Genomic DNA, 19911 nt, shown 5'->3' on the forward strand with positions numbered 1-19911 from the left:
TCAGTGGCCACCCCTTGAATATGTGGGGATGTGGTGCGTGAAAACATTAGTGTGTTTCTTTATCTGGTTCAAATCATCCATACTGTTTTTTCAACAGCTACAATATCAATTAGAGTGAGTGCATGCAAACCTGATAATTTTGAGATCTGTAAATATGATTATTACTATTTAAATGAGCCAATAGAAAAACTAATCCACGCACAACCCCTATTACTTCGACCAGTGGATTTACAAATCGACCATCGATGCGAAATGTATCATGCATGAGTTTCTTGGAACAGAGTTCTGCTGATTGGCTGTGATTTTTGCTACCAACTGCTGGTACATAATTTTAGACAGATCCTCTTGTTGGGTCTTGCCTGTAACTGCTGACTTGACACTGTCATGTCTGATGACCCTCTGCTAGCTTCTCTGACAATTGCTGCAGTGAGAGGGTCTTGGACAAAGGCTAGGAGCAAATCGGACTCACCTCAGACAGTTTGAGCTTCTTGGAGTCTGTCTCGTCCTTACTCTTCTCTTCCTCCTCCTCCTCCTTGCTGCTCTCTACATCCTTGGAGGTGCCCTTCTGCAGGCCTGGCTTCCTGGCGATGGGCGGCTTAGCAGGAGACTTGGATGGGGGCGCTAAGGTCTCCGGCTTGGCAGCAGGCTTGGCTGGGGGCTTGATCGGTGTCTTCTGGGAGGGCTTCTGAGCAGCTGCGGATGGAATGTGGAAGAGTGCTGTAAAACTAGAAATTTTTGCATGCACGAAACTTACGCAAATTTCGCAGGGAGCCAAGATTGGTGAAAGTAAAGCGCCCACACAAAAGTTTTAGTCGACATAATGCATTGAATGGCAATTGCCAATTCAAAAAAATGTTGCGAAAAGGGCCGTCAGCTCAAATTGGCAAAAGTTTCATGCTGTGAATGTTTCAGGTTTTACAGTAACAATTTGGTTGGCTATCTGCACTAAAGTCACTTGCCTCAATGCAGAATGATGTATTGTTTCTTGTGTTGATATTTGTGTTTAGTGGCAGAAAATGGCATTGCAACAATTCATGACTGGTCCAAAATTTGACAATTCTACACAGAATCTAATCTTTTATCTTCGATACAACAGGAACAAACAGGAGGCTTTCAGGGAGACACCAGAAGAAAAAATATCACCAACACAGTCCATTTTCTCACTCCTAAACCTGTAAAGTTCATCAAGATACATGTGTTACAGCGAAGCCAGAGTCTGCATCCATGTAACACATTGTTGAATTCTGAAAATTATTAGAAAGCTGGATGGGCACAATATCTAAATGTGGTAATGTGAAATACATGAATATTCATCATGCCATGAATATGCATGAACTTCCCGGTTCAGCATTATAACAACAGTGAATTTCAAATGTTCTACACAAACCAGCTGCAGGGTATAATTCCTAAATTATACAAGTAATAAGAAGTATAATTAGAATTCTATTAGTAATAATGAAGTATAAGTCGAAGAGGTTAGCATTTCCCAGGTGTTTAAGGCAGTGAAGTCACATAATGAAATTCAAAGTAGGTAAAAATTCCAGGCAGTCCCAGTTGGCTATAAATACCCGTGTCAGTGAGCAGTAAGCATCGTTTCAAAGAGAATACGGCTTTAAATAGGCAGACCAGCAACACCATGCAGTATTGGGTGCAATGCAGACGATTAGCTCACTGGTCCTTCTCATCATACAGACAAGCAATAAATAAAGCACAATCATTGCTGTTCCAAAGGCACGGAGCATTCTTATACGTATGGACATCTCAAGTCAACCAATAAGCAGAACATCAGCATACAGTATAAAGGCCCACCAGTTTTGACTTCTGTACAGTGTTGTAAAGGGAGGGTTCAGAACTGAAGAGTATCGATCAAATGTGATGCTGGGTGGGAACCTCTTCGACTTATACTTCATTATTACTAATAGAATTCTAATTATACTTCTTATTACTTGTATAATTTAGGAATTCTATTACGTAATACTCGTATAAGTCTTCAGAGGTTAGCATGTTCAAAGTTCCGTACAGAAGTCAGTCTCTAGTGGCATGAGTCAGGGTAAGAGGACAAGAAGGATGATGGACAGTTTTCACAACAAGGTTGAAACTTTGGTCATGACTCCTCATGCATAGAGAATGTCTATCGATGGTGACACACATTGTCGCAAACAAGAGAAGAACTCAAGCAAAGTTTGCTTGAGAACCTACTAGTATAAGGTGCAAGGCATAGGTTTTGAGTATGATATCATTTTGATAACTTGCGTGCTTTAACTGGAGCAGGATTAAGCATGATAGCGCACAGACAAATTAATCAAATACGATGGACCTCTTGTACCGATTTTCCAATCAAGGCATAATCCTAATCATGTTCCTTAATATTCATGTACATTTGAAGGGAGAATTAGACATTAACCAGTTCATACTCGGCATAGTAATATTGCAGCAATAATTAGAGGCAAGTCCATTGCATTTTGGGTTGATATAGGAGTTTAAATTCATCAGTTTGGTGGACCGAATCTCCTAAACGAGTGGCCGAATAATGTGTCGCCATTTTCCAATGCACAACGTAACGTGATTTATGGTCTTGTGTCTTATCTGACTCGTGTGGAGGACTGAAAACGTTCTAGGGTAAGGAAAAAGGCATCAAAATTCAGGGCAATAAAACTTGGCTTCCATTTGACATGAGGAGTGTTGCTAATCCATATGTAGAGTTTGTGGATTGTGTGGTGAAAAACATGTAAAATAGTAATTAGTTGTTCATGTCTCTGCGAGACAAGCAGAAAACTTCAGAATTATCTACATCTGTTGAATGTGAAGCTGATATCTACTGCTAGACACCAATTCCAATGTTGGCCGTGAATTCGTTCGGGTCAGGTATGCTACTAGCTGTAGAAATGTCTGACCGAACTATGAATAAGCACATTTTTTTTGTACACGAGCCACATAGGGCTTCAAGACCGTTCTGAATTGCAAGAGCTTTACACACATTGCTATGCGGGGAATTCTGTTTGGCACTCCAGACTCTCTGAGCAAAGGAATTATCATTGTTCAGAATTAACTACTCTCCATACTGAGATGCAAGCATCGCTTGAAATTATCATGCTAATGAAGGTGGAAAATAATTCTTTGTCTTGCGAGACAGCCACCGCCAAAGAATGTTTTGTATCGCATGACTAGATAACGACACCAAACTTCGTGTCGATGTCATCTTTTGCTTTACGCAGGGCATTAGTTGATTTATTTTTTCTAGTCCCAAGTGACGAGAATGTAAGTTTCTTTGTGGAAGGCATTAAAATCCCGAAATTTGGTTTCGTTGCCATACAAGATTGAATTTCCAAGGGCAGTAACCTTGTCAATCTTGTTCTGAGGAAAAAACTGAAAATCATTTGCTGGGAATTAATATGAGAACCAAGGAAGGTCTCGACGTGCTTTGGGTTGAAACTGGATTTGTCGAAATCCTTACTGAAACTCTTTAAGGGTGACAAGTTGATCATTGGCTTTGTCAAGACACTCTTCTCTGGTGTGAGAAAGAATATGGATATCATCGAAATAGGTGATTGTTCTAATGCCACTACTCACCGAGGCAAAGACAGGTTTCATAACTTTAAGGAAATTCTGTGGGGTTGAATTAAGGCCAGATGGAAGGCACTGAAGGAATGCAGTGAAAATACTACTTAGTATTTCCATTCGAAAGACTATGCTTGATGAACAAGGTGAACGGATACGGATACACATATGCACCCTTTGGAGGGGCAAAATTAAGGCCGTAATCAAGCGAAGCTGTTCCACTCTGAAGTGTTCGTATCTTACAAATTTGTTCAAGTTTTTCAAATTTATGATTGGACTTAGACCGCCAGTCTTTGGTAGCGCTAGAATAGAGTTGATACTCCATGTGAGGAATCTCTCTATAGCTTGCTTTGCGAGAATGTTCGGAGACAATTCTTCATGGGTTGCCTTTTCCTCCTCGGTAGAATGTACACTTTGTAGAGGAAAAATTTATTGGTATGGGGTTGAAATGAAATTATTGGCTTCATAGCCAAATATTGTGGCCAATATCCAAGGCTCTGGAATTATTTTTACCAGTCATCTTTGGAAAGCTTGAGATTTCCAGCACTGAACGGTTTTGGGCAGTACTCATCCTTTTTTTTTTTTTTTTTTTTTTTGCTGGCTTGCGTAGAGACATTCATGACACACGATGTATGCTTATGTGACACTTGTCAATTTTTCTCAGATGTCTTTCTGAACAACTTTCTACCTAGTGGAATCGACTTGCTGCGCAAGTGTTGCTGAGAAGGGTTGAGAAGGGGTTTCAAGATACCTCGATGGTGCATGCTCAGATCATACGATAAGCAAAGCCCGGGAGTGTCAGGTCATCGATGGTGACATGAGTTGTTAAAATTCTCGTTGTGTCAATTGCATGGATGATTATCCGTGCATGATCTGTGAATTTCAGAAAGGATCTATGTGGTAGAAGTCCCTTCACTACATTTTGTTGTAGAGGTTGGGAGCTCACAAGACCCAAGGCCTCGTGAAGGAGGATCGCCCAAATTTTTGCTCTCGATTTTTGGCGTGAGAACTGCTTGGGCATTCGATGGCAATTGAGCATTTGCTTCGCGATTTAATAGAGCACTTACCTTCCGATATGGGCAGTGTGACTGCCTTCATTAGCAAATCAGCCAATTTTTAAATTTGGCCCAAATGAGATCAGAATTTAAGTTAAAATCAAATTTGGTACCAGGCTTTGAAAGAGTTTGGCTGCAAGGACATGGCATCCGGATCAATTCGGTTGTCAAAATGACCATAACCACAAGGGCAGAGTCAAGGCCACCCATACAGGGCAACGCAATAAGTTTTGCCAGGAAGGAGGCTGACATGAGAATATCGTCGTCTGTTGAGCTGCCGATGGGGATGGCTAGCTCGCTGAAGTCTTCGATGGGCGGGGCAGCACCCCTGTCCCCGCGGACATGGCTCGCATGTCCGCACTAATCGCCGGGAGGAGAAGCTCTCCTGCACCAGCTGGCATGGCTCACATGCCGTTTGTCATTACCACGGTGTGCCGCCGCCCTATCCATGAAGCGGGAGAGTATCTGGGTCTCTCTAGTTGAGCTTCAAGGCGGCCTTCCATGCCCTGATCTCCCCGCGGGGATGGGGGCTGAGAGGTAGCGTCGTCTTCCTGATCACTAGACATTGGAGTTTGAGATGTATAATCAGGGAGGTGTCTCACCTCCCTGGTATAATTCACTGCCGTCACACTTGAAAAAGATGCTTACTGCTCACTGACACGGGTATTTATAGCCAACTGGGACTGCCTGGAATTTTTACCTACTTTGAATTTCATTATGTGACTTCACTGCCTTAAACACCTGGGAAATGCTAACCTCTGAAGACTTATACGAGTATTACGTAATAGAATTACAATTTGACCTGAAATGTTATTTGAAAATCTTGCAAAGATAGGCTTGAAAGATTTCAGGTGCTATTTCCCATCCTATGTATGTCAAAGCAAGGAGGTGTAAGAAAAGGAGAGACAACTCCCTTGTAATTCATGCAAACACATGTTTGGGTTCAAAGCGTTACAATAGGATGTCTAGCATTCCACTATACACTTTGAAGTCATGCTCTGCACCGCTCTAGTTGCAAGGCGAAGTTCGGAGATGAAAAACGCATTTCACCTTTCGTTGAATTACAAGCTTTATTTCCCCGTAAAATTTTAAATTTAATACTCAAATTGATTAAGAGTAGTTTAGGAAAGAATTCAATATTATAAACATGTATTTCTCGTTTCTTTGTTAATGCGCAAATCGAAATGAAATGAAAATCAGGCCCTCTTAAAAACCTAATATTTTTCTATAATGCGCACATTTCCGCATGTTAGTTTTCTATCCTTTAATCTGGGATATTTTGATCTTTCAAATAAAGTACTCCGCTAAAGCGTGCTCCAGTGTGCTTTTAAACTATTTGCTATTAAGATTGTCAGTTTTACACTGCATTCTGATTCGCTGCTCCAATTCAAGGTACACAAATTCACTGTTGCCATCACATTGAAAGAGAGAGAGTGAAATGCAGTAGGGGCAAGTATTTCTAGATGTGAGAGCGCTAGTCCCGATTATTGATGCTCTCTTTTGTCAAAGCACCTGATTTCCACCTGTAGTTAAGCGCATAACTTCTCGGCGGTACCGCGCATCCTTCGAAGGAGAGCAGGAGTTGTCTCTCCTTTTCTTACACCTCCCTGGTCAAAGTAATGCACCATGAGTACACATTAGATTCAAGAAAGGCGCTGTTCTATTCTTCAATGTTCAACTCAACATCCTCCACACATGCCCAAGTACATAATTGCTTTAATGACCTGGTATGGAGTCTATCATAATCTAATTCCCTTTTCTCTTGAAACGACACATTTCATCCCTGCAGTTTCCACGGATGGACTGCACTTTAATAGGTTGAAAACAGGATATGAGCTCTAACGAAGACAACAATTGCTGACGATTAGAGAATCGCTTGTATGCAGGAACAGAAAGATTTTTCTCGCTGAGCGAACGCCATGCTGGCTCACGGCAGGACAACGTCCTCTACCATGTCAGGAATGTAATTCAATTAGGAAAGAATTATAACCCCTTCATCTTCGGAGGATGTTGCGACCATGTCAGACAGAGGAGTTAGTGTCTTGATTGGCAGGTTCTCTCTGACAGCCTCTCTGTACGCTCAGGCGAAAGACGGTTAATGTTTTTGTTTTTGTTTTTCTTCAGAGCATACACCTGTGGGCAGAAGATATTACTTCAATGTAATTTTCTCACAAACATTGCTTGGGAAATGAGCACTAAACACCCTCATTATGAAACTCTGGGATGCTCAAAATTAGCCAATAATGGCGATCACTGCTGTCTGTGCACAGTACGTGCACTAGTTTGACCAGGGCCCTGATGCATTTAAAGTTGAGATCAAGCATATTAAAAGCCAGAAAATGAAACATTAGTCTCCAAATACTCGATTCTGATTTGCAGATACCTGACAAATGTTTGATTTTTTTTTTCCCCCAAACTCATATCTGATTGCATCTGCTTAAATGCAATAGGGCCCAGGCCAGAGAAAGCTAGAAGAGCTTTTGGCAAATGCAGCAAACATGATTGGCGCAGAGCACCTGGCAATAGAGTGGAATCCAGTTATAACGGACATGGTAATGGCAAAATTCTGGTTACAATGAAATTAAAATCCAGGTCGCAAAATTATCGGCTCTATGTTTCTTTATTGTTTATCTATTCGGTTATAATGAAATTTCAATATGAACGAAAGACATCTGCCAATCCCGAGGACTTCCTTATTACGGGAGTCCACTGTACTAATAGACATAGAAAAGCGTCTTGTGCTCACTGGTTGGTGGCGGTATTGCTTTCTTCTTGTTCATGAGCTCCTGCTTCCAGGCTGGCACACTGGGCTTGGCCGCAGGATCCTCTTGTCTCGGTGAGGTGGTTGACCTGTGGAGGACAAGGAGTGAATTTTGAATAAATTCCATCTGACTGCTCCTATTAGACTGGAGACTCGACAGGTTACAGGCAGCAATGAAACGTGTTGCTAGCTAATACAAAACCCATCTGTTCATTTTACTATCCACTGTACTTGATAATTATCCTGATGATGATGGCAATGATGGCAATATCTAACAATGATACAGTCAATGACAGTCATGATCTTTAACATGACAAGAATTATAATGATGGTATCAAATGTTAATAATAATCCATATAGAAAAAATATCAACAAATTTTCAAAGGTAAGTTGTGACAAAACATCAAGGCAAATAATGGGAAAAAAGTCAAACTATGGTCTCAGTCAAAAGATGTATTCTGTGTGGTCAAATTTATTAGCTCTGTACAACCTACGCCACTAGTACATGCCATAATAGACATCATGAGGTACACAGTATCTTGACTTCTGCAGTAGGTGGTTGATTTTCATTTAAAATTATAAACCTTATCCCAAATTGTCTAGATGTTTTCCATTATTGATCACTCCTCTTGCAAAACAAAGTATACCGCTATAATGTGGACAGAATAGGATGCACAAATCTGCAGGAAAAATCCACATACAATGAAGTGTATGAATGCCTCCCAGCTTGCTGAAAACTACATAGGGTCTCCTACTACCATTTTTTTTACCTCACTTAGATTCCCCTTTGAAATAAAACAACAATAAATGTTTGCTTCCCATAGTTTTTAAGAAAAAAAAGATCCATTGGGACAGGATAAGTCAATTTGGTTGAAGGATTTCTAGAGTTATTTCAGAAAAATTAACCTAGAGAAATAAACCTCCAACCCTTGAAGGAGTTGGCAAGATCACAAGGCAAGGATTCTGAAGTGTGATGAGAACATTTCCAATTAAAGGTATTGTTTACCACTGGGAGCAGTCATCTAAAAATGTTTGAGTTATCACATTTGATGCATATGTGTACAGTAGGTCAGTTGTATCACAAAACATCTTACCACATAAACATTTTGCAATAAAGCCTAAAATATAAGGAGATATCACTATTTTTCTCACTAAACCATAACTGAAGACAGTTTAGTCCAGAAAAAATTTATCATAACTATTGTTCACATTTTATATATGTAACAATACTTACCATGGACTATAATGATCAAAATTTTTACATTGGTTGTTTCTATCCCTACTTCACATTTTAGAACTATTTTGAAGCACTAAAGCTGGGGTTTTTGTTTCATCTGCAAATGGTAAATAATGCCTTTAAAAACGTCAAGTCTTTCACAAGGAACGGGACCCCATCTGCCAGCTGGCAGAATTACAAATCACAACCACTCACGGGATTGGGGGCAGCTTCTTGGCATTGCCGTTTGCCAACCACGAGGGCGTCTTCGGCGTCGTGGGCTCCGCCTCCTCCTTCGGGTGGAGTATGTCCGAGTTTACGGCTTTCTCCCCCTTCTTTTCCGCCTCCTTCACCTCGGTCCTCGTTTCTGGCACCTCGGAGACTGGTCTGGGTTTCTTCTTCAGCTCCGTCAGCCAGGCAGGCTTGTAATGATACCAACCATTACCATCAATAATTCACGGCTCAACACTGCATTTTTTTTTTTTCTCTCTCTCTCTCTCTCTCTTTGGGACCAACTCGGGCCACTCCATTCTTTTGAATTGAAATTTTGGTTGCGCGGACTAGAAATGTATTGGCCCAAAATAATGAAAACATAACAATTCATTCTAAGAATTAGTTGCCTGAGTGGGACACCTATGAAGCTAAACTTTTTGGAAATTTGGTGACCCGACATGTTTTAATTACCCCAGGCCACTGAGCCACTGCAAATGCTGAACCATGTAATCACAAGAACAGGTGCACAATCTACATTTTTTTACATTGATGTATCACTCATCAGCCTGTTTTCCCGCAGGACTCTGACCCAAATTCACGAAGGTGGTACAATTGAAACCATGTTTAAACCATGGACAATTTGTAAGGAGCGCCAAGTGTTGCATGGCCTATTTCGTAGACGTAATGTTCATTAATGAAATGAAATGATCATTTCGTCGACGATATGTTGTCATGTCATTACGAAATGATCATTTCTTCGACGAAATGACTGATTTCGTAACGAAATACACCTGTAGGTCATACGACACTTGGCGCTCCACACAAATTGTCCATGGTTTAAACCATGGTTTAAATTGTACCATCTTCGTGAATTTGGGTCCAAGCCTTTTTAATAGGCAAGTCCTCTTCATCCTCATCCCCCCCCCCCCCCCACCCATCCTAATAGTTTCAGATTTCAACAGACAAGCTTACCTTGGAAGGCTCTTTGGCAGGTAGTGCCTGTGATTCAGGGCGTGGTTTAGTCGTTGGCTTCGGCCTGGTCTGAAGGGAGGGTTTACCAGTAGGGATGGGCAGAACCTTTTTGCCCACTGGTGCCAACTTGGGGGGCGTGGTCCGGGATTCGGGCGTCACCTCAGAGGAGGATGACCCTTCCAGTGAGCTGCGCGGACTCTTGCTGGGCGTGCTTGCGGGCGTTTTCTGCAGTGATGAAACGGGATCTTTCATGAGATCTGATTTGACTCAACTGATGTGACACATCAGGCTCACTCCAAGCTGCATACAGGATTCATTTTGCAGTCCGTCTAGCTTATATAAGAACTTCAAACAGAATCGACATTAACGCAGTTACATCTTGATGTATCTGACGTTAAAAGGCAAGTGTAATGGAACTACCAAAAATGTTAAAAACTTTTGACTAAAAGGGGGTGTCTCACTGAACAGAGAAAGTTTACATATGTTTGCGAACACGGGAATTTTAGGTTTCATCATGGTTCATAAACAGTTGCAATCAAATTTGCAAACAGATTTCCATGTGCAGAGAAATCTGAACATGCATCTGTTTACGAACTTGATTGCCTGACGAAACCCAAAATTTGCTACGTTCACAAACAGTCGCCTCTCAGTGAGATAACTCCTTTAGTCAAAACTTGCTATCTACAAATCTCACTCCTCTCTACAGCGAAATGCTGTCAGACTTTGTACGATTGGATGATGGTGATCATTTCTTGATACCACTACAGAGAGTTACAAGGATGTGGAGTCATTCATGAATGATTTATAAACTTCAAACACACATACCAAAGCATTAAACACACACCATTTCTCCATGAGCTGCAATATGGACGAAAGGGAAATATACTCAATATTAATTCAGGCAGGTATATAAACTTTTAATTTAAGGAGATATACTTACTTTTAATTTGGCAGCTCCGAGTCCCGCTCCAAGCACAGGCAGGATCATGGGCCCTAGGCCTATACCTCCAGGCGGCCTCCTGCCCCCCATGCCTGGCTTGCTGGCTGGCTCCGGTGGAGTGGACTTGGTCTGGCTGGCTTCATCCTCCTCCTCTTCCTCGTCGATGCTGTTTTTCTTTGGTCGAGGCTCTGCAGAGACAGCACAGAGACGTCTGGTCTTTGGTATTTGACTTTGATTTACCCGACTGGATCTTCTTCAGCTTTTTTTCTCTTTCCTCATTTTCAAATAACAGCTCATGAATGGTAAATTCGACACCATACTCAAAAGATACTTGGCATCTTGTGATTCCATCAACTTATTCCTTGTCTCCTTTTGACTTGCCTTAATCTTCATCCTTGTTTGTCCTATTCAAAAATTTGGTCACAGCAGATGCATTTATAATATCCCCATCCATTCATTTTCCCTCCAACTTGATCAACAAACACACACACACATACAAGTAAGACAAACACACACACACACACAAATAATGACATACTGTAAAAGTGGAAATTTTCGCGGTGATGAAATTTTCGCGCATCTTGCGTAACCAGAAACTAGTGCGAAAATAAAAGCATGCGAATATTTTTGTTTGCCGTATGTTCCTGTACTTGGCGTGTGATTTCGCGGAATTAAAAACACGCGAAACTCTTCTCACCCGGCCAAGCGTGAAAAATTAGTCGCGCGAAAATATCCACTTTTACAGTAACAAAAGACTATAAATGCGGCTATACATCATACAAGTCCTTCATGTAATATTGGCTGAGTTTCTAGTAAGCCTGTAAATAAATGGTTTCAATCTTCAAGGTCAATTATGGGATTTGGTAATTAAACAGTTATGGGAGTAATTATGCTCACATCATTTGATACCCACCTGTCGAGTCAACAAACATCCACTTCTCCTCCTCACCACCAGAGAAGCGCTTGGTGATGGGTCTCCGTTGGGCCAGGGGCCCCACTCGGCTGAGCCTGGCCCGGGACTTCTGGGCCTCGTTGTCCAACGTTTCAATGGGATCCAGTCCCTGGGGAGACGGAATAGGAGCATGATTAGATCCAAGACTACCAGTAAGACTTTTCTTTCTTTCTTCCTTTCTGTTTTCTTTAATACTGAGTTCTGCCTAATTCAGCAATGTTTTCCATTGGGCACTTACGGTGAGAAATTTCACAACAAAAGGAGACTACTGTAGATTACTGCAATTCCTGCTACAATAATAAGTAAGCACAAGCAGAAATTAGATAACCAAGCTCCTCTATTCAAGTTGGAACATGTGTATGTCTTGACGACTCATTAAAAGTTTTCATATGATTTCAGCATGTACAGAAGCCATCTCACTGAAAAGTCACAGTGAAAATATGCTACAACATTTGAACAGGTTTCATGGTCATGGTGTTAATCCTTCATTTTTTGAATTTCTACGCAATTCTATATTATTTTATTCTCAAATCAAAGCCACGAAAAACACGGACAGAATAATATTTCACTAGCATCGCCAGCAATAGCCATCCAACATGTACAAATTTTTTGTAACCTTCAAAGGGGTGAAATGAAATATAGGGTCCATTGACGGAGATGATCCATATATTCTTTATATAAAACAACAACATCACCATCACTACCACCAGAATGACAACAACAATAAAAGGACTGCTCATCACTCATCTATTCATGGCCAACTCAAGTACCTGGGCAATGCAGAGCAAATGTAATTTCATACTACACTTAGTATCACTTTTACCAGCAACTTTGCCATCTAGCCACAGCTTGAGAGAGAAAAAAAAAAACCCCACAAACTCTGGTGCGTTGCACAACCACAACATACAGCATACAATTCTCGCTATCGCCAATGACGTAAAAAGTACCCGGATGTTGATTTAAGCTTCATTTACAGTGCATTATGGGATGGTCCGGTAGCAAAATCACTTCCGTTCGTACGCGCGTGATACGTGACTAATGCTCTTTACACACACAACCGACCGTATTCTACGTGTACTTCCTGTTTTCTCGACTTGAATTACAGCTTTAATATGATTTGAAATTTCTAAATTCTTACGAAATTGCTGTTAATACGAATATTGGCTGTTGCTGCGAAGCTGCCATGTGTTGTTCGCACAACAATAAATGAAAAAAATCTGCAGAAATAGGACCCTTACTGGCATGCGAGACGTGACGTGGCCGCGTGGGTGAAGTTTGCGGGTGACTCCACAGCGCAGTATGTGCACGCACGACTTACTAATAGTGGTAGTAGCGTAGCACTAGGTAGTAGGCCTAGTGCCTACGTACATTGTACGTACTGTACTTACTTGGAAGAAGTTGCTTCGGAGACAGGATAAGTTCGAGATCACTGTTTGTTCCCGATTGTGTTCGCGACATTTCGACAGAGAACAAATAAAAAAAAGATGGGCATTCTATGACGATATCCAGGTGGGTGAATATTTTCCAGCATATTTTCAGCGTATGCAGAGATGACTGATCTGTGATGTGCACATCGATCGCATGATCAAGCAGTACGCTGTACCGGTATGTGTTAGTTAATGCGCTGCGTGCAGTGGTGCACGCTAATGCAAGGCCGGCCGGCCGCCGGCGGGGACTCGACTACAGTGTACGAGCATGACAGGCCTGGTCACTCGCTAGTAGTATCCGTGGTCAGCGCGGCGCTATAGGTAAGGTACACGTACGCGCACACTAGCGTTGTGCAAATTATGCTCCGCGCCGGAAGTGCCCTTGCTACCAAGTGCACTAAATCTTGACGAAAAAGCCACATCCGGGTACTTTTTACGTCATTGGCGATAGCGAGAATTGTAGGTTTTACAGTCAAAGCTATTTTGGCTGGACAACAAAGGAAGCTACTCTGGTTACAGTCACAAAGGGAAAACTTTGTGCCACATTGTCTTTTTCTGTGCTAATTAGAAAAGTTGGACAGACACAATTTGTGCTGGATTTCATATCAAACTTCAGGTTAGAAAATTAGACACACAGTAAGCGTTAATTCAATATTATATCCTGCATAATACAGCATACAAAATAGAAGGGAAATACAATACACAAAATAGCCAGTTTATCAACTTTTTAATCAACTTTTACAAACACCCTGCCTGACAAATGAAACTCAGCATTCTTTCCAAAGAATGTCAGTGTAGTGGTTTAGATTCCACCCACTGTCCAGAATCACCGCAATTATGCGGATGAGACTTTTTTTTTCCTGTCATATTTCAATATCTCCCCAAAATATTTGTGTGTTTACCATATTTTTATGATACAAAACTGTAGTCTAGCAGTGCGCGAAGGTCATGATCATTTCCACACTAGCTGCTAAATATTCCATGTTTATCTATTTAAATTTGACTGCCTGCTCTCATACAAACTGAAGTGCACCTACATGTACATGTACAAAGCTCATTTTCACAAAAATGCCATTTATCAGGCAGCAGGTTCACATGATATTAGTTCTGGTAGGTGTGCTTTGTTTATTTGATTGTTTGAGTTCTGTAAAGGAAAGCATGATCATATCTATTAAACTGGAAAGCAAGGAATCTGGATGATGTCATAGATATCTATACTAAACAGAAGAAACAAACAATTGTGACTGACAATAAAAATTCAAACAATTTCTTCCCTTGATCAAAAATGACATTTCCTTGAAGGTAAATCAACCTTCAAAAGGGCTGTGTAATTTACTTCCTGCCATGAAACATAGTTCTGTCAAAATTACTTCCATTCAATTGAACTCATGCATGTCACTCACATAACTTTATTGAGTGAGCATTCACCGACTGGTACGCTCATCATCTACTGCAAGAACAGCAGACACATACACGTCAAGGTAGCTCACACCTCACAATAAGTCAAGAAAGGGGGTAAAAAAATATGAATCATGTCGAATAATCCCCACTCTAATCCCTGCTGATCTCGGTTAAAAATAGAACTGAACCGTTGTGTGGATGCCATGGATCCTCCCCGTTAATGAATGCCTTGTGATTGTGAGTACCACGTTCTATGACTGGCGACAAGGAACAGAACCCTCAGATATATCCAACCCTACCCCCCCCCCCCATACATGCAGCCAACAGAACTACATATAGCTGCACAGCACATATTGTGCCGAACCGCACATATTGTGCTGAACATTTTTTCATCTTGTACATGTACGTGCCAAATTCTCCCCACAGCCATGTCACCCCCTGCCCCACCCCAGCACACTTAAGTTTTCCCTCAACTTGTAAGTGTTATCTATTGGAAATAGTGACAAGCATAATCCATAACTGGTCCTTTCCTCTCTGCAAATTTTCATATTTTCATTAATTTCTTTTCTGCCTATCTGAACACATCTTTATTTTGCATACTCTTAAAAATACATGTATACATATTTACATAATACATCTTTCATACAAAGCCTTCTGTGGACAATTTATGTTTTCTTATTCTATATTTCCTGTGGGAGCACCATCACACACCCACAGATCATGATGAAGATACAATGCACTCTTCACATTATACAGAATCTGTGTACTACAAGCACCTGACTGGATCTTGTACATCGCCATCATCGTCGCCCTTTCGCGAACTGTTGCTGGTCTAATAAAGCGCACCGCATAAACCACCACTAACAAATTCTATAAATATCTTCCTCATATAGCCTTGGTTAAGCCTTCATTGCTTCGTCCCTCCCTCATAGCATATCCCTACAGCCAATCTATTGGGGTCACATAAAATACCAATAAAATTTTCTTCAGAGAATAACTATGTATACAGCATGCCCTTCTACGTTTCTACGTAACAGCAAGAAAATTTCGTCGGCCTTATGCCAAAAGGGCCTTAAAGAACTTCCCCTGTTACGCCAAAAGGGCACTAACAGTGTACAAAGTCTATAGTGTTAAGGGCCTTTTGGCATAACAGTGGAAGTGGTTTAAGGCCCTTTTAGCGTAAGACCGACGGTTTCTTATTTTGCAATGAAAGAATCATGTATCCACAGCAAATGTAGAGGAAAGTTTGACAGAGATGCTACATAAAGCATAACCTAGTCTCTTTAATAAACAAAAAAGAGCACTGCATATTTCACTGGCATTTGTTTACTGCGACATTGTGATAATAAATATTTCATAACACATTTTATCCACAGTAACATCACTCTACGTGTATGAATTTTAACCCACTCTCTATGGGAACCTGGCGGCCTGTGTATTAAATCTATGGGGATTTCAGAATTTGGCGTTGAACGGGCTTAGAGTTTGATCCAATGCAATCTAAACTTATCTCATCCCTTCATTTTCTACCTCATCATTCTGTTACCTTCAATGGCTTTTATCCAGCTTTTCTACTTCTTTTTTTTTTTAATACTCATTTTTCAGGGCACATTTATAGAACTCTATTCACTTCTCAACCCCCCCCCCCCACCCCGAAGGAGACATCTTGACGAAGCTGTTCTGCGAAGCAATCTGCCATCTCAAATTCTCATCACAAGAATCCAACATTTTCCATGGCGATGGCTAATAAGTACATCCCAAAAGTCTATTCAAGCTGTCACATTTAATTTGTCTCCAGTCGAGAAAGCCGCGTACAGCGGGAGGGTTGCCTTGCTGTAGCCAGGCGGAACAGGAGACAGTCAGAGTGACAAGGCAACGTGTCATTTAATAGCAATGTTTCCCTGAAAATATTTTGCATTTATGCTCCATATTTCCTTTATTACGTGATAGAGGAAATTTTCTCATGTATTTGGGTAACCTGTAGTGAAAAAATACTGAGAATTACAGATGTTGTCTTAACCTCAGCTCACATCCTCCAGGTTTCCATAAAAAATGTACCACCTATCACTAGTTATTGCTACAGGGATCTGTGAAGTATATGCCATTATCTTCTTTTCAACACTATATCCCTGACAGAATTCAAACAAGGAAAAGTAGAAATTACGCGGTGCGTAATATATGTCCCCGCCGGAAGTAGCATTTTGTAGCAAAATGTGCAATATAGGTAAAAAATCAAGGTCAAAGGTCAAAGAAGTCAAAGGTCAAAATTCTGTGTAAAAGTTTTGAAGCCCTCACCTAGTGCCATCACATAAAGTAAACGGAATCGAAATCGGGTTAGAAATGGCAAAGGAGTAGCATTTTATAGCCAATGTACAATACAGGTCAAAAATCAAGGTCAAAGGTCAAAGAAGGCAAAGGTCAAAATTCTGTGTAACGTTTTGAAGCCCTCACCTAGTGCCATCACATAAAGCAAACGGAATCGAAATCAGGTTAGAAATGGCGAAGGAGTAGCATTTTGTAGCCAATGTACAATACAGGTCAAAAATCAAGGTCGAAGGTCAAAGAAGGCAAAGGTCAAAATTCTGTGTAGAAGTTTTGAAGCCCTCACCTAGTGCCATCACATAAAGCAAACGGAATCGAAATCGGGTTAGAAATGGCGAAGGAGTAGCATTTTGTAGCAAAATGTAGGTCAAAAATCAAGGTCAAAGGTCAAAGAAGGCAAAGGTCAAAATTCTGTGTAACGTTTTGAAGCCCTCACCTAGTGCCATCACATAAAGCAAACGGAATCGAAATCGGGTTAGAAATGGCGAAGGAGTAGCATTTTGCAGCAAAATGTACAATATAGGTCAAAAATCAAGGTCAAAGGTCAAAGGTCAAAATTCTATGTAGAAGGTTTGAAGCCCTCACCTAGTGCCACCACATAAAGCAAACGGAATCGAAATCGGGTTAGAAATGGCAAAGGAGTAGCATATTGTAGCAAAATGTACAATATAGGTCAAAAATCAAGGTCAAAGGTCAAAGAAGGCAAAGGTCAAAATTCTGTGTAGAAGTTTTGAAGCCCTCACCTAGTGCCATCACATAAAGCAAACGGAATCGAAATCGGGTTAGAAATGGCGAAGGAGTAGCATTTTGTAGCAAAATGTACAATATAGGTCAAAAATCAAGGTCAAAGGTCAAAGAAGTCAAAGGTCAAAATTCTGTGTAGAAGTTTTGAAGCCCTCACCTAGTGCCATCATATAAAGCAAACGGAATCGAAATCGGGTTAGAAATGGCGAAGGAGTAGCATTTTGTAGCAAAATGTACAATATAGGTCAAAGGTCAAGGTCAAAGGTCACGACTGAAATTCTGTGTAGAAGTTTCAAAGCTCCCATGTAGTGCTATCATATAAAGCAAACAGAATCAAAATTGGCTCATAAATGACAGAGAAGTAGCAAATTGAAGATTTTGATCACACACGGACGCACACACGGACACACGGACGCACGGACGGACGCACGGACGGACGGACGGACACACACACGTACGGAGCCCGTTTCATAGTCCCCTGCTCGAACTCGTTCGGCGGGGACAATAAAAATGACCTACTCAAAAGAAAGCACACAAAATTAACTTTTCCACTACAGTGTATCCCATATATTGAAAACCTAGAAACACAATGAAAGCATCCTACTGTATCCATATGTTGTGATATATGCATTAAGGAATAGGCCTACCCAAGAAGGTATCTTCTTGGCATATTTCTGAAACCTAACACGAGTTAAATGAACATTTTGACATACCAAAATGGGAAGATTGGCTTTGATTTTCGCAATGAAAAACAAAATCAAAGCAGTTTACCTTTTACCCTAAAGAAACAATGCAAAAAATACAGTCATCATGGAATAATTTTATACCTAACCAGGATATGAGAGCAATGAGAAGACCAATCCTTTATGAAGTGACAATAGGCCTACTCTGTCATGGCATGACAGTGATAACCACAAGCAAGTGATGAGAAAAGGGTTTCCTGACACATTTTAAACCACATATTGTATACACTACATGTATGTGGTCAGTGTGTTGTTAGGCTAGACTAACCACTCAGTCTATGTACCCCCCCCCCATTGCCTAGTCTTCAATATTGAGACTTTTAATTTTAAATTCTGCAAGAGACAACTAGGCGAATATATGACAAGTTTGAAATCCTGAATGTATTAAGAGCCATACAAGCAATACTTGAGGTTTATGAGGAAGGTTTTAAAAAACACCTCAACATCTTATTCAAAAGCTTTCAAATACACAAGCAAGGTGTAGAGGCACTGCTCCTTATTGGTATTGCACAATATGTGGTCACAAGAACATCTTCTTCTGAAATCCTACATGAAGCAGCTTTAACTTTCAACTGGTCATCTACTTCTATTCTATCTACTGTATACGCTGTTATTTTCGCGAATTTCGCGAGCTTTGGGCTGATCGCGAAATTCAAGACACGTGAAAATATTACCCCGTCATACCTTATGTACAAATTGATGACAAAATCGAGTGCATATGGTGCGACCGATTCTGGAAGTGCAGTACGATGATAAACATGCATCAAAATGTGCAATCTCCGTGCTACGTTACCCTACGCGAACGAACACCGGCTCGACGTGGTTGGGTGAGGCCTAACAGTTAGGGATGCATGTAAAACTTTCGCTAGCGCTAGCGCAGCTCTGAAACTTTGTAGTCTACATCTATTTGTTGCAACATTTGGTAGGTACTTGTGAATGCCGTGTGTGAGTGTCTCACTGCAAGTTCCCGTAATTATTGTTTCATTTCATAAATCTTCTACTGTGTCTTTTCTATTGTCATGTTTGGGAAGTCACAATGCAAATGGAAAAAACGTTACGAGTACATTGGCAAGTCTTTGAACATGTTTCTCGGGCTTGGCAGTAGACCCTACTACTACTAGTATCAATCACAAATTTAACAACACGCGAAAATGCCACTGATACCGTGCATTCGCGAAAATATCTGTACGCGAAAATATTGGCGTATAGAGTATTCTTGTGGCATTAGAAGTCTTCCTCCTGTGTGTTACGTTTGGTGTATTACCTAAGCTGTTGGTTCCAGCCACTCTGCCTATAATCAGCAGTGAAGAAAAGAGCCTTTACACATGTGCATTAACCCTTTGTGTGTTTTACGTGCTGATTGGCACAAAAACCCATAGCATTGTACACACTGTCCAAAGTCCATGGTACAGAATGGGTTTAAAGGGGGTGGCTAGTAACTGATCAGTGGGAATCAACGGAATGCTGGAGGATGATTGTTCCAATCCTTGTGGGATTCATTTAAGAGTACATTTTATATCTATTGTTGAGTGAAAATTATTTGCTTCAGAATGGTCTCATATTCAAGTAATGTGCAGTTTAATGTTTCCAGGTTAGCATGCCTGTAC

The 19911-nt window shown here is 40.9% G+C and overlaps 1 protein-coding gene across 1 annotated transcript in view; it reads right to left on the reverse strand.

Annotated features, from left to right (window-relative positions):
• The window catches only part of LOC140227650 (uncharacterized), a 65426-nt gene that overhangs the window by 11050 nt on the left and 34465 nt on the right, over window positions 1–19911 (reverse strand). Inside the window, exons 5-12 of the mRNA XM_072308068.1 lie at window positions 11629–11776; window positions 10716–10903; window positions 9776–10000; window positions 8807–9012; window positions 7329–7463; window positions 5039–5171; window positions 4826–4973; window positions 470–693 (exon numbers count right to left, since the gene is read on the reverse strand). Of these exons, the coding sequence (XP_072164169.1) occupies window positions 470–693; window positions 4826–4973; window positions 5039–5171; window positions 7329–7463; window positions 8807–9012; window positions 9776–10000; window positions 10716–10903; window positions 11629–11776 (1407 nt within the window). The remainder of the gene's footprint in view (window positions 1–469; window positions 694–4825; window positions 4974–5038; window positions 5172–7328; window positions 7464–8806; window positions 9013–9775; window positions 10001–10715; window positions 10904–11628; window positions 11777–19911) is intronic.

The sequence above is a fragment of the Diadema setosum genome, chromosome 4 (genome assembly GCF_964275005.1).
Source record: "Diadema setosum chromosome 4, eeDiaSeto1, whole genome shotgun sequence".
In the NCBI taxonomy this organism is placed as follows: Eukaryota; Metazoa; Echinodermata; class Echinoidea; order Diadematoida; family Diadematidae; genus Diadema; species Diadema setosum.